Source organism: Somniosus microcephalus, chromosome 4, assembly GCF_052327205.1.
Source record: "Somniosus microcephalus isolate GS21.2 chromosome 4, FLI_Smic_1.0, whole genome shotgun sequence".
NCBI classification, from domain to species: domain Eukaryota; kingdom Metazoa; phylum Chordata; class Chondrichthyes; order Squaliformes; family Somniosidae; genus Somniosus; species Somniosus microcephalus.
Window position 1 is genome coordinate 46,008,683 of NC_140990.1, and position 25,812 is coordinate 46,034,494.

The 25,812-nt window shown below is 47.7% G+C and overlaps 1 protein-coding gene and 1 pseudogene across 1 annotated transcript in view; one reads left to right on the top strand and one right to left on the bottom strand.

The window, feature by feature from the left end:
* LOC147118800 (uncharacterized) overlaps nt 1-16,628 on the top strand; it is a 37,474-nt pseudogene extending 20,846 nt beyond the window's left edge.
* Nucleotides 1-23,438, bottom strand: part of LOC147118801 (uncharacterized) — a 35,871-nt gene extending 12,433 nt beyond the window's left edge. Inside the window, exons 1-3 of the mRNA XM_085984617.1 lie at nt 23,280-23,438; nt 22,720-23,198; nt 7,890-7,899 (exon numbers count right to left, since the gene is read on the bottom strand). Of these exons, the coding sequence (XP_085840743.1) occupies nt 7,890-7,899; nt 22,720-23,198; nt 23,280-23,438 (648 nt within the window). The remainder of the gene's footprint in view (nt 1-7,889; nt 7,900-22,719; nt 23,199-23,279) is intronic.
* Between the last annotated feature and the right edge of the window lie 2,374 nt (nt 23,439-25,812).

Genomic DNA, 25,812 nt, shown 5'->3' on the forward strand with positions numbered 1-25,812 from the left:
TATCACAATGTCCCTACCAAGGCACTTTGGGAAGGGGATGAAGACAATAACCAGAAGAATGGGACCTTAAGAGGGGTGGTAATGGACGGGTGCCACCACAAGGGAAGGGCATGCGTGTGCACACCCCCCCCCCCCCCCCCCAACCGAGGGAGACACAGCCGAGTGCGGATTTACAAAATCCACCAATTGCACCCTTGAGGTACACCCAAGAGGGATACACCAGACAAGGGTAGCACCGAGGTACAACGGGACATTTTGTGTCACCACAACTGAACAGAAATATGAATATCACGATCTGACTTGTCCCATTCCCCAACCAAACTTTTGTTTTGATCTAAAGATACCTACACAGATACGACACCAATATATACACCCACCAAGACCACAGGAAGAGAAAACCTGGTCACTTCATAATACAGGACTTAATAAAGAGGTTGACACTTATGTCATACCAGAGCCCAAGGCAATTCCTAAGTTAGAGGAAGAGAAAGCTTGGAAGAAATTACAGCAGGAAACGAAGGAAATTTTAAAGTATTATTATAAAATAGAAGAAGACTTAAAGAAACAACAAAAATACATTAGTACAACCTTAGCAGAAACGCCTTGGTACAATAAGATAAGATCTGGAACTGGGGGCTAAATGTGAATAAACATCCATGGATCAGGATCCTGTTGCATGTGCTAGTGGTAGTTCAATTAGTACTATTATACATTCTGATTGGTTGTTGCAGGAGATATCGCAGACAGAGAATGAAAACTCTAGCCAACCGAGTAAAGAAGGAAGGAGAGAAAGAAAGACTGTTGCTAACCACCAACAAGGGGTAGGGCGTGAGAAGAATTATGAAAACTGTGTTTAGGATTGCGGAAGTATGAGCACTAGACACCCTGGGCTGGTACCACTAGGGCAACGGGAACTCATAGCAAACAATCTTAAACTGTAGCATATTGGCCATATTGGGTCAAGGTGACCAATGGGCCATAAGGGGGGGACTGCAGTAACCAAATTATTATACTGTAACCAAATCAATATTATACTTTAGTTTATGTTAGAATATGTATAATGTAGCACAAATGTACAGGGTGGGGGTAGCGAATTAATTCATACCGAGTTAAAACGGTATATAGGTCTGTACTTATTGTATTTATCCAGCTAAGCTCTAAAAACAGGATTCATTGACTGAGAGGCCCGTGGGAAGATTGGGGAGGATGTCTGTTCGGCCAGGCGAGGCAGCACATATACAAGATAGCATACATAAGAATTTGTTTGTTTGTAAACCAACAACAGGGTTTCATTACATCAAAGTCTGGTGGGACTAATTATAATGTGCTTGCTTTGCAGAAGTAACATGAGACAAGGTCAGAATCTGTGCTTTGCAGAGATTGAACAAGGACTGTTATCTTAAGAAAGCATGTTAACGAACAAACCACCTGGCTAGAGACAAAGGACGGTTGTAAAGCAATAGATTAAGATGAGGCCGCAGTCACAGAAGGCCACGGGACCAACTGATAACAGAACTGTGATTTGTAGGTGGCTGGAAGGATGAAATGTCACGGTTTATAATTGTCATTCAGCAATAAATCTGTATATACTGATAAGCTTTGCACCCGCCCCTAGGGCAGGGGTTTGATTTTTGTATAATTGTGAACGTTGCTACGATATCAGAGGAGTCGGATCCGAGAGGGAATCTCAGAAGGTTCTCCCCAGGCCTGTGAACAATAGACCGTTTTTGAACCTCCAATCGAAGTCTGTCATCCGTACATAGCTGACCGTCGACTTTGTATATCACTTAGTTCGCTCTGCGGGGTAAAGGGTTAAGTGTCGACTTGGCATATCACCAGGTCCACTTTTGGGTTACATCACACATGGTATTAAAGGGCTGATGGTAATTTGGGTATATAATTAGCTAAGGGAGAGGAGACAGTGAGCAGTGCTGAGGGATGTTTTTCTGACTGGAGGGAAGTATGCATTGGGTTCCCCCAGGGGTCGAGATTAGGACCATTGCTTTTAGAAACATAGGCCTAGAAATTGGGTATAGCCCGGCTTGAGGCATTAGAACTGGCGCTGCGCAAAGTTTATAGCCAGACGAAACTTATCGCCGCCTGGCGCGAAATTGGGTTGCATCGCCCCTAAAGGTGATTGAGGCGCGAATTCAGGCGTTACACGGGACTCCTAAGGCACTAAACTTCCGGCGCAACCCAATATCGGAGCGGACAGGCTCAGCGCAGGTGCTCTCAATTACCGATGACCACGAGACTTCCAGGCGCCGGCTAGCTCTTAAAGGGGTGGGTCTGTCAGCTTCAGCATCCACACTCTGCGCTTTGCAGGCCTCAGAATCGGCGCAGGCCCTTCTCTGGCGATAAAAACTTGGACCAGATGGAGAAGGTGAGACAGAGAGCAGAGCGCTTCATCAATGAGGCTCTGGAGCAATTGGTGGCCGCAGTGGAGCGCTGGCGAGATGTTCTCTACCCAGACAATGGCAGGAGGCCGAATCATAAGGACTACCGATGAGCTTGGAGGGATGTATGCCAGAGGGTCAACTCCAGCAGCATGGTGACCAGGAGCCCTGTCCAATGCAGAAAGAAATTCAACGACCTCACTCGAGTCGTGAGGGTGGGTGTTGTTCCTGCAAACTTCTGCATCCCTTCATTTGCACCTGACTATGGCTACAGGGTGGCCTGTACCCCATTGGCCATCTGCCAGTAAGCACCTATGGCCCTTTCTGGGCACACACATGCACATTTGACTCAGGGTGTCATGTAAGGGCTCTTGCACCATGGGGGGCATGAGATGATCACTCAGGGCATCAGGCAACATAACTTCCCCTCCTTTCCCCTGCAGTCCATGCTGGCGAGGATTGGCAAAGACCAGCTTCGCACCGGTGGAGGACCTCCACAAGTGGTCACTCTCACGGATCTCGAGGAGAGAGTCCACCAGATTCTTGGAGGATGTCTGAGCGGTCCTATAACCACTGCAGCTACCGACCCCATTGTCGACAGCGATGGTAAGGTTCTCACCTCTTACAACTGTCTCCTTCTACTTGTGCCCCCCGCCAGCATGCTTTCTCACTGTGGACCCATGTCATAGCCTTGCCGCACTCTGGCATCCCTTGCTGCGAACCTGTCCTTTTGCTGAAGCCACTCTTCCACCTCCCTGCTTTCAGATGCTGCATCACCAGTTCGGGAGCCGGGCCCTCAAGCTGCCAGTGTCAGTGCCTCCGAAGGCTCAATGAGAAAATTACTGTCCAACAGAAGGTCAGCAACTCTCTCCAGCAACGATCAGGATGGCCAGCCCAAATGGCTGCAGCTTTGATACTAGTGCTGTCCCCTTTAAATAGCGCCCCCCCCGCCAGAGTCCGAGAAGGGCCTGGGAACGCTCCATCCAACTGTCACTAATAGCGCCAGGCGGAAAGGTTGCGGGCGCCACCGAGTATCCGGTCCGGGGCGCAAAAATGGCGTTGCACACTGAAATTACATCATGATCTGCCTGCGCCCACAGGCGCGCGCAAAGAGTTAGCGCCAGCGCTAAAATCATACTCAATATGGGAGGTGGCGCTATATTCACAGCGCCTGCCCGAAAATTGGGTAATGCCCCAATTCTCGGGCTCTTTAGGCGCTAATCGCTGGCACTGCCAACCGAATTTCTAGGCCATAGAAGATAGGAGCAGGAGTAGGCCATTCGGCCCCTTGAGCCTACTCCACCATTCAATGCGATCATGGCTGATCATCCAAATTCAGTACCCGGTCCCTGCTTTCTCCCCATACTCCTTGATCCCTTTAGCCTTAAGAAATATATCCAACTCCTTCTTGAATATATTTAATGTATTGGCCTCTACTGACTTCTGTGGTAGAGAATTCCACAGGTTCACCACTCCCTGGGTGAAGAAATTACTCATTTCAGTCCTAAATGGCTTACCCCTTATCCTTAGACTATGACCCCTGGTTCTGGACTCCCCGGCCATCAGAAACATCCTTCCTGCATCTAGTCTGTCCAGGCCTGACAGAATTTTATAGGTTTCGATGAGATCCCCGCTCAATCTTCTAAACTCCAGTGAGTATAAGCCCAATTGACACAATCTCTCCTCATACGTCATTCCGGCCATCCCAGGTATCAGCCTGGTGAATCTTCGCTGCACTCCTTCCATGGCAAGAACGTCCTTCCTCAGGTAAGGCGAGCAAAACTGCACACAACACTCAAGGTGCGGTCTCACCAAGGCCCTGTACAACTGTAGCAAGACATCCTTGTTCCTGTACTCGAACCCTCTTGCTACGAAGGCCAACATACCATTTGCCTTCTTAACCGCCTGCTGCACCTGCATGCTTACCTTCAGCGACTGGTGCACAAGAACACCCAGGTCTCTTTGCACTTCCCCTTCTCCCAATCTATTGCCATTCAAATAATAATCTGCCTTCCTGTTTTTGCCACCAAAGTGGATAACCTCACATTTATCCACATTATAGTGCATTTGCCATGTTTCTGCCCAATCACCCAACCTGTCCAAATTGTACTGGAGTTTCACGACATCCTCCTCACAGCATACCCTCCCACCCAGCTTTGTGTTGTCTGCAAATTTGGAGATATTACATCCAATTCCCTCGTCCAGATCATTAATATATATTGTGAACAGCTGAAGTCCTAGGACCGATCCTTGCGGTACCCCACTAGTCACTGCCTGCCACTCGGAAAACGACCCGTTTATTCCAACTCTTTGCTTTCTGCCCGTCAACACCTTGTCCCCAATCCCATGTGCCTTAATTTTGCACGCTAATCTCTTATGCGGGACCTTATCGAAAGCCTTCTGAAAGTCCAAATACACCACATCCACTGGTTCTCCCTTATCTATCTTACCAGTTACATCCTCAAAAAATTCCAGTAGATCAGTCAAGCACAATTTACCTTTTGTAAATCCATGTTGACTTTGTCCGATCCTGTCACTGCTTTCCAAGTGCTCTGCTATTACATCTTTTAATAATGGACTCTAGCATTTTCCCCACTACCATGTCAGGCTTACCGGTCTATAATTCCCCGCTTTTTCTCTACCACCCTTTTTGAATAGTGGGGTCACATTAGCTACCCGCCAATCCATGGGTACTGTTCCAGATTCCATCGAATGCTGGAAGATGAGCAGCAAAGCATCAACTATTTCTAGGGCCACTTCCTTAAGTACCCTAGGATGTAGATTATCAGGCCCTGGGGATTTATCGGCTTTCAATCCCATCAATTTCCCTAACACCATTTGCCTACAAATACGGATTTCTTTCAGTTCCTCACTTTCATCAGACCCTATGTTCCCCGACATCTCTGGGAGGTTATTTGTGTCCTCCTTTGTGAAGACTGAACCAAAATATGTATTTATAATTGGTCTGCCATTTCTTTGTTCCCCATGATAAATTCACCTGATTCTGACTGCAAGGGGCCTACGCTTGACTTCACCAATCTTTTTCTCTTCACATATCTATAAAAGCTTTTACAGTCAGTTTTTATGTTCCCTGCAGGCTTACTCTCATATCCTATTTTCCCTTTCTTAATTAATCCCTTTGTCCTCCTTTGTTGAATCCTAAACTGCTCCCAATCCTCAGGTTTACTGCTTTTTCTGGCCAATTTATATGTCCTCTCCTTGGATCTTATGCTATCCCTAATTTCTCTGGTTAGCCACGGTTGAGTCACCTTTTGTGTTTTATTTTTATGCCAAACTGGGATGAATAAATTCTGTAGTTCATCCATGCAGTCTTTGAATGTTTGCCATTGCCTATCCACCGTCAACCCTTTGAGTGACATTCCCCAATCAATCCTACCCAACTCGCACCTCAGACCATCGTAGTTTCCTTTATTTAAATTCAGGACCCTAGTCTCTGAGTCAACTACTTCATTCTCCATCTTAATGAAGAATTCGATTATATTATGATCGCTCCGACCCAAGGGGCCTCGTACAACAAGATTGCTAATTAATCCTTTCTCGTTACATAATACCCAGTCTAAGATGGCCTGATCTCTGGTTGGTTCCTCGACATATTGGTCCAGGAAACCATCCCGTAAGCACTCCAGGAATTCCTCCTCCACAGTATTGTTACTAATTTGGTTGGCCCAATCTATATGTAGATTAAAGTCACCCATGATGATTGCTGTACCCTTACTGCACGCTTCTCTAATTTCCCTTTTAATGCCATCCCCAACCTCCGCATTGCTGTTTGGCGGTCTATATACCACTGCCCCTTGGTATTTCTCAGCTCTACCTATACAGATTCCACATCATCAGAGCTAATATCCTTCCTTACACTTGTGTTAATCCCTTCTTTAACCAGCAATGCTACCCCACCTCCCTTTCCTTTTTGCCTATCTTTCCTGAATATTGAATACCCCATGATGTTGCGTTCCCAGCCTTGGCCACCCTGAAGCCATGTTTCCGTAATCCCAATCAAATAAGAACATAAGAAATAGGAGGAGTAGGCCAATCGGCCCCTCGAGCCTGCTCTGCCATTCAATAAGATCATGGCTGATCTGATCCTAACCGCCAATCCACTATCACAGAACCATCTCCTGATTCTAACAGAATTAGACACATGAAATAGGAGCAGGATCAGGCTACACGGCCCCTGGGCCCGCTCCGCTACCCACAGGGCCATGACCGATCAGAACCTAGACTCATGTCCAAATTCCTGCCCGCTACCCATAACCCTTAATTCCCTTTACTTCTAGGAAACTGTCTATTTCTGTTTTAATAAATTTATGTAATGATGTAGCTTCTACAGCTTTTTGGGGCAGCATATTCCATGGACCTACCACCCTCTGAGTGAAGTAGTTCCTCCTCATCTCAGTTTTGAAAGAGCAGCCCCTTATGCTAAGACTATGCCCCCTAGTTCTAGTTTCACCCATCATCGGGAACATCTTCCCCGCATCCACCCGATCCAACCCCTTCACAATCTTATATGTTTCAATAAGATCGCCTCTCATTCTTCTGAACTCCAATGAGTAGAGTCCCAATCTACTCAACCTCTCCTCATATGTCCAACCCCTCATCCCCGGGATTAACCGAGTGAACCTTCTTTGTACTGACTCGAGAGCAAGTATGTCCTTTCTTAAGTATGGACACCAAAACTGTACGCAGTATTCCAGGTGCGGTCTCACCAATACCTTGTACAACTGAAGCAATACCTCCCTATTTTTATATTCTATCCCCCTAGCAATGAAAGCCAACATTCCATTGGCCTTCTTAATCACTTGCTGCACCTGCATACTAACCTTTTGAGTTTCGTGCACCAGGACCCCCAGATCCCTTTGTACTTCAGTACTTTCCAGTTTCTTGCCATTAAGATAATAACTTGCTCTACGATTTTTCCTGCCAAAGTGCATAACCTCACACTTTCCAGTATTGTATTCCATCTGCCAAATCTCTGCCCACTTACTTAGCCTGTCGATGTCCCCTTGCAGGTTTTTTATGTCCTCCTCACTCACTACTTTCCCTCCCATCTTAGTATCATCTGCAAACTTTGATATGTTACACTCGGTCCCCTCCTCCAAATCGTTTATAGATTGTAAAGAGAATCATATTCGTTTACCTCTATTTGCACAGCTAATTCATCCACCTTATTACGAATGCTCCTTGCATTAAAACACAAAGGCCTAGAAATTCAGTTGTTAGTGCCAGCCGCTAGCGCCTTAGGAAGAGAAGTGGGGCGCTAAGCGGCTAGCGCCCGGGCGCGGTACGATCTGCGCCTCTCGCGAACTTCACTCAAGATTTAGCGGCGGCGCTAAACCGCAGCACCCGCTCAGCTGCGCGCGCAGATCCTGACGTCATTTCATGGTGCAACGCCCTTGGTGCGCCCTGAACCAGAACTTCAGTGGCGCCGCCCTTCTGTGCGCCTGGCGCCCCTAGCGACCGGTAGAGGGGAACGGTTCCCAGTCTCTGTGGGGCGCGGGGGGCGCTATTTAAAGGGGACTCCTCCTGCATTATAAGTGGCAGCCATTTTGTAGCCAATCCTTCTGTGTGAGACACGGATATTTGGAGAGAGACAAAGGGAGAGAGCTTTCTGCTTTGACTCAGCGCTCGCACAGGTACTTGTGGCTTCAGGCCAGAGCTTTGCACTTGGATTTAACTTTCAGTGCCATAGCCTTGAGTCGCCACATATAATGGGGGCTGCAATGGGTGGAAACGTTGGGCTTCTCCATTGCATTCAAAGGGCTCAGAGACACCGTGAGAGAGTGCCAGTCATGGCCAGACGGAGAAGGGCCAACAGGCGTCGGCACAGGAGGCCTTACCCACCCAGGGTATGCCGCCAGCAGTTCTCATATCTGAACATGTCTGAGCAGTGTGTTCGGAGGCTGCGATTCAGAAGGGAGGTGGTCACTGAGATCTGCCACCTGCTTCGCAGAGATCTGCAGCCACAGCTGAGGAGCAGGACGTCTCTGTCGGTGGCAGTGAAGTTGACGGTGGCTCTCAACTTCTATGCCACCGGCTCCTTCCAATCTGCTACTGGGGACATTACCAACATCTCCCAGTTCGCGGTACATTGCTGCATGCGCCAGGTGACTAATGCTCTTTTCAGAAGGAGACGTCAGTACATCTCCTTTATGACCCTGGACAAGCAGCAAGAGCGTGCAATGGGATTTGGAAGAATAGCAGGCTTCTGCATGGTCCTGGGCGTAGAACTGATGAAGCAGCAATGGTCAGGCCTTGCTTCAGGGCTGCAGTGTGCAGGGCGTGCCAGCCAAACAAATCGACCATCCCCCTTTAAGAGCTGACCGGCGCCAGCGTGTCTGCCTTCAAATCAGCAACTCGCCGCACCTGCGCTGCGCCCGCCCTCGGTGTTAGCGCCATTCCTCTAGCCACGTATTCATCTGAAATATCCTTCTATTTCTACTCTGACTAGCACGTGGCACTGGTAGCAATCCTGAGATTACTACCTTTGAGGTCCTATTTTTTTTTTTTATATTTACCTCCTAACTCCCTATATTCCGCTTTTAGGACCTCATCCCGCTTTTTACCTATATCGTTGGTACCTATATGCACCACGACAACTGGCTGTTCACCCTCCCCTTCCAAGATGTTCTGCAGCCGCTCTGAGACATCCACCATCCTGGAGTCTCGTTTGCAGCCGCAGAAGCGCCTATCCATTCCCCTTACAATAGAATCCCCTGTTACTATAGCTCTACCCCTTTTTTCCTCCCGTCCTGTGCAACAGAGCCACCCCTGGTACCAGGAAGTTGGCTGCTGCTGCCTTCCTCTGGTAAGCCATTCCCCCCACCCCCACCCAACAGTACTCAAAGTGGTGTATCTGTTTGAGAGAGGTATGTCCACAGGGGACCCCCGCACTACCTGCCTGTGCCTAGTACTACGTCTGTTGGTCACCCATTCCTTTTCTGCCTATCCAACCTTTGCCTGCAGTGTGACCAACTGATCAAATGTGCTATTCACGATGTCCTCAGCCTCACGAATGCTCCAGTATGTATCCAATCGCTGCTCCAGCACCGTAATGCGGTCTGCCAGTAGCTGCAGCTGGACACACTTCCTGCACACATGGTTGTCAGGGACAGAGGAAGTGTCCCTGAGTTCTCACATAGCGCAGGAGCATACCACTGCACCGGGCTGTCCTGCCATGACTTACCCTTTAATTGCAATTAAATTAAATCAAATCAATCCCACCAATTACACTACAGTTAAATAGTATATTTAAGGGCCCTGGTTTATAAACAGTCCCCACTACACCACAGAGACTTTAGAAACTATAAACCACAGAGTTAAAGTTTATAAAGAGAGAAATACTCACCAACCAATCACTTACCTGCTTTCTGGTGACATCAGAGTTCGATTACTTTTTACTTCTCTCCCTCTGAGATTGGAGATTGGTAAACCTACCCGAGCCTCTGGGGCCTTTTATAGTCGCTCCGCCGCCCGGAGACCTACCTGAGCCTCTGGGGCCTTTTATAGTCGCTCCGCCGCTCCGAGATGTCTCCCGCCGCCCGGAGACCTACCCGAGCCTCTGGGGCCTTTTATAGTCGCTCCGCCGCTCCGAGATGTCTCCCGCCGCCCGGAGACCTACCTGAGCCTCTGGGGCCTTTTATAGTCGCTCCGCCGCTCCGAGATGTCTCCCGCCGCCCGGAGACCTACCTGAGCCTCTGGGGCCTTTTATAGTCGCTCCGCCGCTCCGAGATGTCTCCCGCCGCCCGGAGACCTACCTGAGCCTCTGGGGCCTTTTATAGTCGCTCCGCCGCTCCGAGATGTCTCCCGCTGCACTGAGACCCACCTGAGTCTCCGGGGCCTTTTACTGTCGCTCCGAGACTCCTCCCCCCGCCGTTGCTCTGAGACCCACCTGAGCTCCGGGGCCTTTTACTGTCGCTCCGAGACTCCTCCCCCCGCCGCCGCCGCACTGAGACCTACCTGAGTCTCCGGGGCCTTTTATAGATTCTCGGCCGAGGCCCTGGGCGGCGGACTCCGCATGCTCGGCAAGACCCGCTCCGGACAAAGAGCCGCTACCGCGCCTGCGCGGGGGCCCCACCTGGGACATTCTGGGGAAGGTCCGGGTAACCGTCCGAGAGCCCGGATGGCCCCGGAGAGTGAGCTTTATGAGGTTTTTAAAAAAATATATATATCGTGGACAGAAGTGCGGGCAGGGAGATAAAAATAAAGAAAATACAAACCGGAGCGCCCTCCCGGCACCGAGTAGGTGGGATTGAGGGCCGCAGGCCGGCCTCTGCTGCAGGGAGCCTGACTGTGCACGTCATCAACTCCAGGGCGAGGACTGACGTGAGCTGCGACCAATAGGGAGAGTGGGCGGAGCCTGGAGGACTGAGGTGGCGGCGGGTCCTCCAATCAGTCTGAGGGGCGGGACTTCCGCCGCCTGGTTCTCCCACTGCTGAGACCAGTGTCAGGCAGCAGAGGGCGCTCGACTGGGTTTAGGGCTCAGGCATGTTGGTGAGGGAACTTCACTCTGCGCCAGGCTTCAGTCCCTCAGCACTGCACTGGAGTGTTTGATGGGACAGTGTAGAGGGAGCTTTACTCTGTATCTAACCCGTGCTGTACCTGCCCTGGGAGTGTTTGATGGGACAGTGTAGAGGGAGGTTTACTCTGTATCTAACCCGTGCTGTACCTGCCCTGGGAGTGTTTGATGGGACAGTGTAGAGGGAGCTTTACTCTGTATCTAATCCGTGCTGTACCTGCCCTGGGAGTGTTTGATGGGACAGTGTAGAGGGAGTTTTACTCTATAATCTATATTAATGATTTGGAGGAAGGGACCGAGTGCAACATATCCAAGTTTGCCGACGATACAAAGATGGGAGGGAAAGCAGTGAGTGAGGAGGACATAAAAAACCTGCAAATGGACATAGACAGGCTAAGTGAGTGGGCAGAGATTTAGCAGATGCAATATAATGTTGGAAAGTGTGAGGTTATGCACTTTGGCAGAAAAAATCAAAGAGCAAGTTATTATCTAAATGGAGTGAAACTGCAAAGTGCTACATTACAAAGGGATCTGGGGGTCCTGGTGCATGAAACACAGAAGGTTAGTATGCAGGTACAGCAGGTGATCAGGAAGGCCAATGGAATCTTGGCTTTTATTGCAAGGGGGATGGAGTATAAAAGCAGGGAAGTCTTGCTGCAGTTATACAGGGTATTGGTGAGGCCACACCTGGAATACTGCGTGCAGTTTTGGCTTCCATATTTAAGAAAAGATATACTTGCTCTCGAGGCGGTTCAGAGAAGGTTCACTCGGTTGATTCCAGAGATGGGGGGGTTGACTTATGAGGAAAGGTTGAATAGGTTGGGACTCTACTCATTGGAGTTCAGAAGAATGAGAGGCGATCTTATCGAAACATATAAGATTGTGAGGGGGCTTGATCGGGTGGATGCGGTGAGGATGTTTCCACTGATGGGTGAGACTAGAACTAGGGGACATAATCTTAGAATAAGGGGCTGCCCTTTCAAAACTGAGATGAGAAGAAACTTCTTCACTCAGAGGGTAGTAAATCGATGGAATTTGCTACCCCAGAGAGCTGTGGAAGCTGCAACATTAAATAAATTTAAAATGGAGATAGACATTGTCCTAGCAGATAAGGGAATTAGGGGTTACGGGGAGAGGGCAGGGAAGTGGACGTGAGTCTAGATTCAGATCAGCCATGATCCTATTGAATGGCGGAGCAGGCCCGAGGGGCCGTATGGCCTACTCCTGCTCCTATTTCTTATGTTCTTATGTATCTAACCCGTGCTGTACCTGCCCTGGGAGTGTTTCATGGGACAGTATAGAGGGAGCTTTACTCTGTATTTAACCCGTGCTGTACCTGCCCTGGGAGTGTTTGATGGGGCAGTGTAGAGGGAGCTTTACTCTGTATCTAACCTGTGCTATACCTGCCCTGAGAGTGTTTGATGGGGCAGTGTAGAGGGAGCTTTACTCTGTATCTAACCCGTGCTGTACCTGTCCTGGGAGTGTTTGAAGCTGCTGGGTGTAACCCCCAGTACTTCTGAGCCCAGGAGGACCCAACAATTTCCAATGTGAGACCGTCAAGGGAGGTGGATTCGGGGGAGATCAGATTGTTAAACAGACACTGTCTGTACAATGTAAAAGAGTATTGTTTTAGGAACAAGTATTTCTGTAGAGGCTTTTAACCCATTTTGCATATACAGCTTTATTTTAATTCATTCTTGGGATGTGGGCGTCACTAGCAAGGCCAGCATATATTACATACATACGTAGGATATACGGCACAGAAACAGACTCGAACCTCCTCCCATCTTTCCTCATCTAAATCTATCACCATAACCCTCTATTCCCTTCTCCCTCATCTGCTTGTCCAGCCTCCCCTTAAATGCATCGATACTATTCGCTTCAACCACTCCCTGTGGTAGTGAGTTCCACATTCTCACCACTCTCTGGGTAAAGAAGTTTCTTCTGAATTCCCTGTTGGATTTCTTGGTGACTGTCTTATATTGATGGCCTCTAGTAATGCTCTTCCCCACAAGTGGAATCATTCTCTCTGTATCCGCCCTATCAAAACCTTTCATAATTTTAAAGACCTCTATTAGGTCACCCCTCAGCCTTTTTACAAGAGGAGAGACCCAGCCTGTTCATCCTTTCCTGATAGGTATACCCTCGCATTTCTGGTATCATCCTTCTAAATCTTCTCTGCACCCTCTCCAGTGCCTCTATATCCTTTTTATAATATGGCGACCAGAACTGTACGCAGTTCTCCAAGTGTGGCCTGGCCAAGGTTCGATACAGGTTTAGCATAACTTCCCTACTTTTCAATTCTATCACTCTAGAAATAAACCCTAGTGCTTGGTTTGCTTTTTTTATGGCCTTGTTAACCTGTGTCGCAACATTTATTGATTTGTGTATTTGTACTCCGAGATCCCTTTGTTCCTCTACCCCACCTAGACTCGCAACCTCCAAGTGATAAGTGACCTCCCTATTCTTCCTACCAAAATGTAATACCTCACATTTATCTGTGTTGAACTTCATTTGCCAATTATATGCCCATTCTGCAAGTTTATTAATGTCCTCCTGTCATTTGTTGCAGACATCCTCAGTATTGACTAGCCCCCCCAATTTGGTGTCATGTGCAAATTTAGAAATTGAGTTTTTGATTCCAAAGTCTAAATCGTTAATGTAAATTGTGAACAGCAGTGGTCTCAGCACTGATCCTTGTGGAATGCCAATCCTCAGTTTCCCATTGAGAAGGTGATGATGGGCCACCTTCTTCAACCGCTGCAGTCCGTGTGGTGAAAGTACTCCCACAATGCTGTTAGATAAGGAGTTACATGATTCCCAACCAGGATTGGTGAAGGAACGGCGATATATGTCCAAGTCAGGATGGTGTGTGGCTTGCTGGTAAACTTGGAGGTGATGGTGCTCCCATGCACCGGTTTCCCTTGTCCTTCTAGGTGGTGGAGGTCGTGGGCTTGGGAGGTTCGGTCAAAGTTACAGATGTATAAAGCCCCTCTCCTTCTCCCCCACCTCTCTCTCTCTCCTCCCATAGAGGCCATAGTCTTGTGTAGGCAGGTTCCCTTCCCTGAAGGACATTTGGATTTCCAGAAGGCATTCGATAAGGTGCCACATAAAAGGTTACTGCACAAGAGCTCACGTGGTTGGGGGTAATATATTAGCATGGATCGAGGATTGGCTAACTAACAGAAAAGAGAGAGTCGGGATAAATGGGTCATTTTCCGGTTGGCAAACTGTAACTAGTGGGGCACCACAGGGATCAGTGCTGGGGCCTCAACTATTTACAATCTATATTAATGACTTGGATGAAGGGACTGAGTGTAATGTAGCCAAATTTGCTGATGATACAAAGATAGGTGGGAAAGCAAGTTGTGGAGAGGGCACAAAGAATCTGCAAAGGGATATAGACAGGCTAAGTGAGTGGCAAACATGTGGCAGATGGAGTATAATGTGGGAAAGTGTGAGGTTATCCACTTTGGTAGGAAAAATAAAAAAGCAAATTATTATTTAAATGGAGAGAGATTACAAAATGCTGCAGTACAGAGGGACCTGGGGGTCCTTGTGCATGAAACACAAAAAGTTAGCATGTAGGTACAGCAAGTAATCAGGAAGGCAAATGGAATGTTGGCCTTTATTTCAAAGGGGTTGGAGTATAAAAGCAAGGAAGTCCTGCTACAACTGTACAGGGTATTGGTGAGACCACACCTGGAGTACTGCGTACAGTTTTGGTCTCTTTATTTAAGGAAGGATATACTTGCATTGGAGGCAGTTCAGAGAAGGTTCACGAGGTTGATTCCTGAGATGAAGGGGTTGACTTATGAAGAAAGGTTGAGCAGGTTGGGCCTGTACTCATTGGAGTTTAGAAGAATGAGAGGGGATCTTATTGAAACATTTAAGATACTGAGGGGGCTCGACAAGGTAGACGCAGAGAGGATGTTTCCCCTCAATGGGGAATCTAGAACTCAGGGGCATAGTTTCAGAATAAAGGGTCGCCCATTTAAAACTGAGATGAGGAGGAATTTCTTCTCTGAGGATCGTAAATCTGTGGAGTTCTCTGCCCCAGAGAGCTGTGGAGGCGGAGTCATTGAATATATTTAAGGTGGAGAGAGACAGATTTTTGAACAATAAGGGAGTGAAGGGTTATGGGGAGTGGGCAGGGAAATGGAGCTGAGCCCAAGATCAGATCAGCCATGATCTCATTGAATGGCGGAGCAGGCTCGAGGGGCCAAGTGGCCGACTCCTGCTCCTATTTCTTATGTTCTTATTAGTGAACCAGTTGGGTTTTTATGACAATCCAGCAGCTTTCATGGTCACTTGTTTCTGGTGCTGGCCCCACAAATGACCAGATTCATTGAGCACAATTTCACAAACTGCCTTTCCTTTTTTGTGGGTTCTCTCTCACGCTTCCTTTTTCCTGTTTTTAATTCATTTTACAGGGTATTAGATGGGGAGGATTTGCAGACAGGAAGCTCAAACTAAACATCACGTCAAGAGTAACTTGCTTCATCAGGGCCTGAATATCATCGGCCTTTGCACATGGAAGCAAAAAGCACCGTTCACAGTGGGGAGAAACTGTACACGTGTTCTGTGTGTGGACGAAGCTTCAGCCGATACTCCGGCCTAGCAAGACACAAGCACAGTCACACTGGGGAGAGGCCGTTCACCTGCTCTGAGTGTGGGAAGGTCTTCACTAATTCATCTCACCTACTGAGACACCAGCGAGTTCACACTGGGGAGAAGCCGTTCACGTGCCCTGTGTGTGAGAAGAGGTTCACTCGTTCATCCCACCTGCAGACACACCAGCGAGTTCACACTGATATGAGACCCTTTAAATGTTCTGACTGTGAGAAGAGATTTAAAAGCAAAAAGGATCTGCTGAGACACCAGCGAGTTCACACTGGGGATAGACCGTTTACCTGCTCCGTGTGTGGGCAGGGTTTCACTCAGTCATCCACTCTGCTGACTCACCAACACACACACACTGGGGAGATTCTGTTCACCTGCTCTGTGTGTGGGAAGGGATTCACTTGTTCATCGCACTTGCTGAGACACCAGCGAGTTCACACTGGGGAGAGGCCATTCACCTGCTTGTTGTGTGGAAAGGGATTCACTCAGTCATCTGACCTCCTGACACACCAGCGAGTTCACACTGGGGAGAGACCGTTCACCTGCTCCGTGTATGGGAAGGGATTCATTCGTTCATCCCACCTGCTGACACACCAGCGAGTTCACAAGTGACTGCAGGGGTTTGGATTCTGCTGTTATTGCTGCTGTTAATCATATCCAGGACTGAACCATGTTCATTCTGACAGTTTGACTTTGTTTCTGCTGATGTTAATAACTCCTATAACTGGGCTGGAGTTTAATTTTCTGGTTAGATGTCGGGTAAATCAGCTTTCTGTTAAACACATTGTTGTAGATTTTTGTCTTTCCCACCTGAGTGTTTAGCATCACCTGGCTGGAGCTCAAAGAACAATCTGGGGGAGGATCGTACGGCGGGAACAGAATTTCAGCCTGGACACAGTCCTTCAGGGCCACACTGAGAGGGGCAAACGGCACTTTGGTCTTTCTCGTCTCTTTACTGACAGCAAAGGCCACATGTGGGTTAATCTTGAGGCATGAGAGAAACGTGTCCCAGCCGCTCTGTTCCATGGTTCAGAGCTCCAAGGCACAGAACAGAAGGCTCCTTTACAACTGTGTTTAGAGTCAGGAAGAACAACGGTGAATGCTGGGAACGTGCTGTCAAATCAGAGATTGGTGTAAAACTGCGATCTGTTCCTGACTGAAAGTGAAACGGCAAGTTTAAGTTTCCAGTCTAAATATGACTGGTAATTATTCTACGAAGGTTTAACGTGTTTGTGGGACAGTCCTGAGTCTACCATTTTAAGGCAGGTTAAAATAAATTCGTTAAAGTCTGCATTAAAATAGCAGAGGGAGGAGTTCACAGGAGCCTGTTAACTGCTGGTACAATTATACAACAGACATTTGATCTCCAGATAAAGAAGGACCTGCAGCGTGTTTCCAGGAATTCCCTGTTTTATTGATGTGTGTGTGTTAGACACCAGGATAACTAAAAATACACGACCTGGAACATCCAAGGGGATGCGATCCCGACAGTTACTCTGGGATCACTCCCGCTGCGGAACTCCACCACTGACCCTGCTGAAGGCTGTAGGCTCAGGGAGTGGGGCCTCCAGGAGTGGACGGTAAGAAAGCTGGGTTTCGGTATCCTGACAAATATACACCGAGGAACCAGAGGAATCCTTACTGAGGAACCGTCTGGGGTTTTACCGGCCAGCGTAGGTCTCGGGGTGAATGATGCCTGACTCCCTGAACTGTCTTACATTGAACCCAGTTCAGGTCAAGGTGAGTTCAGTTTATAGGAGAATAGGGACAAATATCACCCACAATTGAGGGAGTCAAAAGCAACCATTAGAGAGGCTAAGAGATCTTTGGAAATGAAGATGGTGCACAATTGTGGTAATAATAATAAAGGCTTTTCCAGCTATGTCAGGAGTCAGAAGACATAGTTACACATAGTTACATAGAATTACAGAGTCTACAACACAGGAACAGGCCATTCGGCCCGACTGGTCAATGCCGGTGTTTCTGCTCCACACGAGTCTCCTCCCACCGCTCTTCATCTAACCCTATTAGCATATCCTTCTATTCCTTTCTCCCTCATGTGCTTATCTACCTTCCCCATGAATGTATCTGTGTTATTCGCCTCAACCACTCCTTGTGGTAGCACGTTCCACATTCTGACCTCTCTTTGGGTAAAGAAGTTTCTCCTGAATTCCCCATTGGATTATTAGAGACTGTGTTATATTTATGACCTGTAGTTTTGGACTCCCCCACAAGTGGAAACATTTTCTCCAGGTCCACCCTCTATAACCTTTTCATCATCTTAAAGACCTCGATCAGGTCACCCATCGGCCTTCTCTTTATTCTAGAGAAAAGAGCCCCAGCCTGTTCAGCCTTTCCTGATAAGTATATCCTCTCAGTTCTAGGATCATCCTTGCAAAGCCTTTTTCCACCTTCTCCAGTGCCTCTATATCCTTTTTATAATATGGAGACCAGAACAGTTCACTGTACTCCAAGTGTGGTCTAACCAATGTCCTATACAAGTTTTAAATAACTTTGCTGCTTTTCAATTCTCTCCCTCTAGAAATGATCCCCAGACCATTGTTTGCTCCTGTTATGGCCTCATTAACCTGCGTCGCTACTTTTAGTGATTTGTGTATCTGGACCCCGAGATCCCTTTGCTCCTCTACCCCATTTAGATTCTTATTTTCTAAGTAGTTTGTGGCCTCCTTATTCTAACTACCAAAATGCACCACTTACCTTAAAATTCATTTGCTAATTGCCCTCCCATTCTGGAAGCCTTGCGTTTTTTTAAATATTCGCTCATGGAATGTGGGCTTCGCTGGCAAGGCCAGCATTTATTGCCCATCCCTAGTTGCCCTTGTGAAGGTGGTGGTGAGCCGCCTTCTTGAATCGCTGCAGTCCGTGTGGTGAAGTTGCTCCCACAGTGCTGTTAGAGAGGGAGTTTAACCCATGATTTTGTCACAGTCTTCCTCAGTATTAACTCTACCTCCCAATTTGGTGTCATTGACAAATTTTGAGATTGGACTTCCAATTCCCGAGTCCAAATCACTTATGTAAATGGTGAACAACAGTGGTCCCAGCACTGACCCTGTGGAACACCACTTCCCACCTTTTGCCACTCTTAACCCCTACTTCCTGTTTTCTAACCAGTTTGCTATCCATAGCAGTTTGTAAGATCGACAAGATGACCCAGGTCAGGCCGTGTGGAGTGAAGGGCCAGGCAGCAGAATGGATGGAAAGATGGCTACAAAACAGAAATCAGAGGGTTGGAGTTAAGGGAAGTTTGTTGCGATCTTTCCATCCATTCTGCTGCCTGGCCCTTGACTCCACAGGGCCTGACTGTGGGCATCTTGTAGACCGTACATACTGCAGACACAGTGCACCAGTTGTAAGATTCACAAAATTGATATTGTATTAATAAGGGTCGAATGGCAGAAGAGGCCATGATTTTAAAGACCGTTTTAAAAGAAGCCTAGGAAAAAAGGGCATTCAAAATGGCCACCAGACCCCGTGACCAACTTATTGGGACACTTTAAAATGGTTCCTGCAGTCCCCAGACAGCCTTTGTGGATTCAACCCACAGTAGGTTCTGGAAGCTGTTTCTGAGGAAACGAAACCAGACACGTACAATTATATACATATAGATTGGATGCAGATCCAACCAGATCGGCCTGTAGATAAAGGCCATCTAAATGTTTACCCAGACAAAGGAAAACAGTTACACATTCATGAGAAGAGCATCAAGGACCCGTTAAGGACATCACCAGGACATTAAAAACAATGAAGGTCATTCCAGACCAGAGATGGCCCGTTACCAGCCATCCAAGAACAGTTTAAATATAATAACTACCCCGTTGTGCAACCAGCCCGCCAAAATTAAAACAAAAGACTAACCTGATTTGGCGCGAGATAAGGGCTTCTGCTGAGAAGTATAATTGGGGGACACCCGGGTAGGAAATCAGCCTTTTAGCTTATCAGCTTTGGGAGCTTTGCAGAGAGGGGCTGCTTGGAAGAGATCAGCGTGGCTCCATCATCGGAGAGGAAGAAGAAAACCAGGCAGCCATCAAGAAGGTAGTTCTAAGTCCGCATCCCGTCCCGGAGTGACCGTCGGGAGGTCACCGACCAACCCCAAATCGGGGGAAGAGACAAATAAAAACTACAGAAGGAAACTATGGGGGCCAGCCCGAGGCTCCTCTGACCGGGGTCGAGCAGACGATCCCCGACCCTGCCGACATCCAGGTCAGCCGGTGTCGAGCTGTCCCCGACCCCCATCTCAGGAGAGAGGTGTGGCGCAGCTCGCTGGGGCTCCACGAACCACGTGGAAACAGGACGCCTGAAAGGATCAAAACGCAGACCTGTCTCAAAACTCTATACTTTTCCCACTGGACTGGTGAGCATGTTTCTGGCCCTTCATAATCGGATCTAGATAGGTTAAAGGGGGTGGTCATTTTGGGTATAATTAACATGAGTTGCCCCTCGATGTTCCCTGTGTTTCCCCATTTCATGATGACTTTTGTAAAGTATAATATGCCTGTAGCTATTTTAGCTAGTGCTGTATTGTTATGATTTGTTTTTCCCTCCCATGTATCCTCTTATTTGCTTGCATTTGATTTGTTTTACCATATGCAATAAAATTCCATTTCGATTCATTAAACTTGGTCTATAAGAGTCTTCTCTGCATTGTAGTTCCTGCACCTAAGTCCAGTGTCAAGAACCTAAGGGGTGAGTGGGCCGATCCACTCAAGGTTTTACTGTGCAAAAGAGAGAGAGAGGCCTCTGGCGAGAGGAACCTCTGCGACCTCGGAGAGAAAACCCCTTACACAGTGGTGGAGGGGGTGGATATTGAGTCCTGTGGCAGGGGCGCTGATGAAGTGGATTTCTCTGTCCGTGAGTTTTGAGGCATCGCTAGTGGTGTTTTTCACCTCTTTCCTGCTTTTAAAATAAAAATCTTATTGCCAGTTTATTAAAGCCTCTCGGGTGGGACACACCAATAAATGAGGCCTTGTAAGTTTCCCTCAGAATGACAGGCCTGAACCCGAGTTAGAAAACATTTAGTAATTAAACCAGACTGGGCGGGGCCTGAGGTGCGAGTTAATAATGGAAAATTGGTGGCCAGCGTACTTCACACCAGGGCTGAGGACCCGGGGACTCGGGTTTCTGTATCATTTATTGATTCATTTAGTTTATTGCCCAATCTCAATCAGACTGGCGGGTCATCTTGCTGTCCGGCGGAGGCGAGGTTCCCCAGTGGAGGGCTCTCTACACGGGGGTCCTTCCCTGCACCATTGGGGATCTGGGGTGGAGACTGTTACAAGGAGCTGTCGTGTGCAACAGTTTTTAAACTCCTTTCTGGACTCCAAGGCCAGATGTGTTTTTTGTGGCCTAGAGGAGTCCATGGGCCGTGTATATATTCAGTGTGAGAGGTTGCAGCCCCTGTATAGTTACCTGAAGGGGCTGCTCCTCAACTCTTGGTTACACTTTAGCCCCACGCTCCTAATCTTTGCCCGCCCGGTGCGGAGGGGGGTGGGTAAGTCGGAGAATCTTCTCCTGGACCTGCTCTTGGGCCTGGTGAAAACAGCAATTTGTAGGCCCAGGATGGACGGGGCCCATGGGGGGTCACTCTGGCTGCCTGCCTCTCTCCCGCGGTCTTGTCCCTGCCCGGGTGGCCCTGGAGAGGGAGCAGGCGGTGTCCACCGGTTCACTTGATGCCTTCCTCGACCGGTGGGCACGGAAGGTATCAAGAGGCAATAATCAATCCGCACTGTGATGTAATTTATTAATTGTGTGTGTGTCGCAAATACATTTCTTCTATTCTGATACAAAAGCTCTACTAGACATGTTAAACTACTAATTATTTAATCAGGGCTGCAGCTGCTGAAAGGTTGACTGTACTGAGGTTTGTGGCCAGAGCTGGCAGACGTGTTGTTCTGAAGTCTGATGTCTCACACCTGAAGAGTCTGTTTATGTCGTGTTGTAATTACCTTTTTCTGTTGCCTGGTGTCAGAAATAGAAATCAAAGGGAGATGATGCCCCACTCTGTTAATCAACTCTTTGACACATTTCCATGCATTTCCTTTCTTAATTTACAAAGATTACAACTCCATCAGTGAACAATGGATTGCCAGTCTGCCACTTTTTAGTGAGGCTTGAAAGAATTCGCTGTGAAGCTACACCTGCCCATATGTCTGTGTGTCACTGTGTTTGGATTGTGTTAGACAACAGTCCTAATATCTCGCCTATATCCATTACAATTTTTGAAATGTTAGATTGTACTTGGAAGAAGTTGAGTTTGAATCTGACAATTCTGAAATTGGGAGCTGTTAATGATTTTTGTTTTTCACATAACTCTATAGTGATGTGATCAGTCAAAGCAAATTAAAAGATGCTGCTATTTACTGAACACAACTGAATAATTCTACAAGGATGTTATCGCAGTCTTCCTCAGTATTAACTACACCCCCCAATTTAGTGTCATCTGCAAATTTTGAAATTGTACTTCTGATTCCCGAGTCCGAATCATTCATGTAAATGGTGAACAACAGTGGTCCCAGCACCGATCCCCATGGAACACCACTTCCCACCTCCCGCCCGTCTGAGTAAATACCTTCAACTCATCCCGTTACTATAACTGGACTTGTCTCCATTCCCGTGCCGAGGGGATTGCTGTACCAGACGGGAGGGGCAACATTTGGGGACTCTCGATTCTCCACCAATTCCCATTCCCCTTCTTTCTGGTGGATAATGGAGGTGCCACTGTGTGTAATGTGCAAGTCAGTAAGAATTGTCAGCGAGGATTAATCAGCACTTTCTAATTGGAGATGTTAATCAGTGGAACCTTTGAGACACTGAATTGTAGATTTTGTACCAAATATCAATTTAGGATTGAAGTCAAAGTTCATAATTTTATTTTAAAATAATTCAGGGACTCTCATCAGAAATTAGGGGGAAAGATCAGACAGCGGTTCTTAAACAAACACTGCAGCCCGACAACTCAATCAGCTATATATCCAGAATATTAAATTCCAGCCCAGTTATAGGGGTTATTAACATCAGCAGAAACAAACCCCAACTGTCAGAGTGAACCAGGTTCAGTCCTGGATGTGATTAACAGCAGCAATAACAGCAGAATCCAACCTCTGCCGTCACTTGTGAACTCGCTGGTGTCTCAGCAGGTTGGATGACTGATTGAATCCCTTCCCACACATGGAGCAGGTGAACGCCCTCTCCCCAGTGTGAACTCGCTGGTGTGTCAGCAGGTTGGATGACTGAGTGAATCCCTTCCCGCACACGGAGCAGGTGAATGGCATCTCCCCAGTGTGAACTCGCTGGTGTCTCAGCAGGTGTGATGACCGAATGAATCCTTTCCCACACATGGAGCAGGTGAACGGCCTCTCCCCGGTGTGAATGCACTGGTGTGTCAGCAGGTTGGATGAATGAGTGAATCCCTTCCCACACACAGGGCAGGTGAATGGCCTCTCCCCAGTGTGAATGCGCTGGTGTCTCAGAAGGTCGGAGGAATTAGTGAATCCCTTCTCACACACGGAGCAGGTGAACGGCCTCTCTGCAGTGTGAATGTGCTGGTGTATCAGCAGGGTGGATGAATTAGTGAATCCCTTCCCACACACGGAGCAGGTGAACGGTCTCTCCCCAGTGTGATTTTGCTGGTGTGCAATGAGGTGAGATGACTGCCTGAACCTCTTCCCACAGTGAGAGCAACTGAACGGTCTCTCGTCAGTGTGAACTCGCTGGTGTGTCAGAAGGTGGGATGACTGACTGAATCCCTTCCCACACTCGGAGCAGGTGAACGGCCTCTCCCCGGTGTGACTGCGTCGATGAGTTTCCAGCTGGGATGGGGAGCTGAATCCCTTCCCACAGTCCCCACATTCCCATGGTTTCTCCATGGTGCGGGTGTCCTTGTGTCTCTCCAGGTCGAACGATCAGTTGAAGTCTCGTCCACACACACACAACACATGTACGGTTTCTCCCCGCTGTGAATGGTGCAATGATTTTTCAGGCTGTGTAACTGGTTAAAGCTCTTTCCACAGTCAGTGCACTGGAACACTCTCACTCGGGTCTGTGTGTGTCTCGGTGCTTTTCCAGTCACACTGATCTTTGAAATCTTTTCCCACAGACAAAACAGGCAATGATATTCCCTGTAAAAGCAGTTTACAAAAGTAATCACTAAGTTCAGGATTAAAATGCAGAACAGATAATTCTAGTTTCTATGGAACATTCTTTCCTCTCTTATTACATAGAATTACATAGATTGTACAGCACAGAAACAGGCCATTCGGCCCAACTGGTCCATGTGGTGTTTATGCTCCACACGAGCCTCCTCCCATCTCTCTTCATCTCACCCTATCAGCATCTCCTTCTATTCCTTTCTCCCATGTGCTTATCCAGCTTCCCTTTAAATGCATCCATGCTGTTCGCCTCTGTCGTGCATTGATTGCGAGTTTGACACCAGTCAATACGGTAATGTAATGTGCGAGTTTAACACCAGTTAATACGGTAATGTAATGTGCATTGCATTATGGGAATTACCCGGGAAAGCGGCACTCAGCCATTTTAGGAATAAAGTAAAGATCACAGTTGTAAGCCTGTCTGCCTGGTTCTATGCTTGAATGTGTTCATACAACATTGGCGACGAGGTTAACGAACAGGAATCATTTTAAATAGGTAGCTGCCCAAGTTTTAGTTAGCTAGGATGGAGAAGACCGGCATTCAAAATTTTGCATGCTTCGCCGAGCCAGCCACGTTAGGTCCAAGATGGACGAGGTGGTTAATGTCTTTTGAGCTTTATGCCGACGGCAAAGGACTCATTATCGACGATACCTCTACAGGTGCCACGAAGCAGAGGAGAAGAGCTCTACTTCTACACCTAGCAGGACCAGAGGTCCAGGATATCTTTTCAACTCTACCGGACACAGGAGAACCAGCAGACTACACGGCGGTGGTTAGTGCTTTGAATCACTACTTCACGCCCCAGCTCAATGCAGCATTTGCTAGACAGACTTTTCATAAGTTGTCCCAGAAGGCAGGTGAGACTGTGCAACAATTTGCTACTCGCTTGCGGCAGGCTGCTAAAGACTGTGCTTTTGGGGGGGATGCGGATAATCAAATAAGAGACGCTATCCTGAGTAGGTGCACGTCAGCCTATGTGCAGAGGAAATTGCTAGAGGAAGAGCATGGTCTAACGCTCGCCCGCACGTTACAATTGGTTTCACAATGTGAAAACGTCGAGGAGCAGATGTCAGCCATGTCATGTACAGAGAAGGCGGAGACAGATACTGTTCGTCGTGTTACACAGAAAAGAGGGTATTATGCAAAAAGCTTGACAGAGAAACCAAAGGGAAATGGCGATAGGAACGAAAGGAAATGTTACAGATGTGGACACACAGACCACATGGGCAGAGATCCGAAATACCCAGCACGCGGACAAACGTGTCATAAGTGCAAGGGAAAGGATAATTTCTCCAAAGTATGCCGCACAAAGGGTACAAAGAAACACAGTGTGAACAATGTAGAGGAACAAAATAACTTTGCATTTGCTGTTACTGGAAATAACGTGACAGAGAGACTTACCTTTTGTGTGGGGGGAGTAAACCTGAGAATGTTAATTGATTCGGGTGCAACTAATAATGTGATAGATGAGAATACATGGGAAGGACTAAAGTCAGAACACATTAAGTGTCAGTCACATGTCCCTAAGACAGAGAGAAAGTTATTCTCTTATGCTTCTAGCCGACCACTGTCAGTTAAAGGTGTATTCACATGTGGGATTACAATAGGTAAGAGAACTGAGCAGGCGGAGTTCATTGTGGTTAAAGGCCATGGAGAGCCGTTGCTCGGAAGGGAGACAGCCATGAAACTGGGAGTTTTAAAAATAGGCGCAGATGTCTCAGCTGTGGTAGATGTAAGACAGCTACTAGAACAGCGGTATCCAAAGGTGTTCCAGGGAGTAGGAAGGCTGAACACAAAACAGATCAGTTTGTATATCGACCCACAAATGAAGACTGTGGCCCAGCCACTCAGGCGTATACCATTCAACTTAAGGGGGGCAGTAGAAGCCAAAATAAAACAATTGAGGGACATGGACATTATCGAACCTCTAACTGGTCCCACCCCATGGGTGAATCCTGTGGTTATTGTACCAAAAGCAGATAAAGATGTAAGGTTATGCCTAGACATGAGACGAGCAAACCAGGCAATAGTGAGGGAACGATATCCAATCCCCACCGTTGATGAGATACTCCAAGGTATGAACGGCTCGAC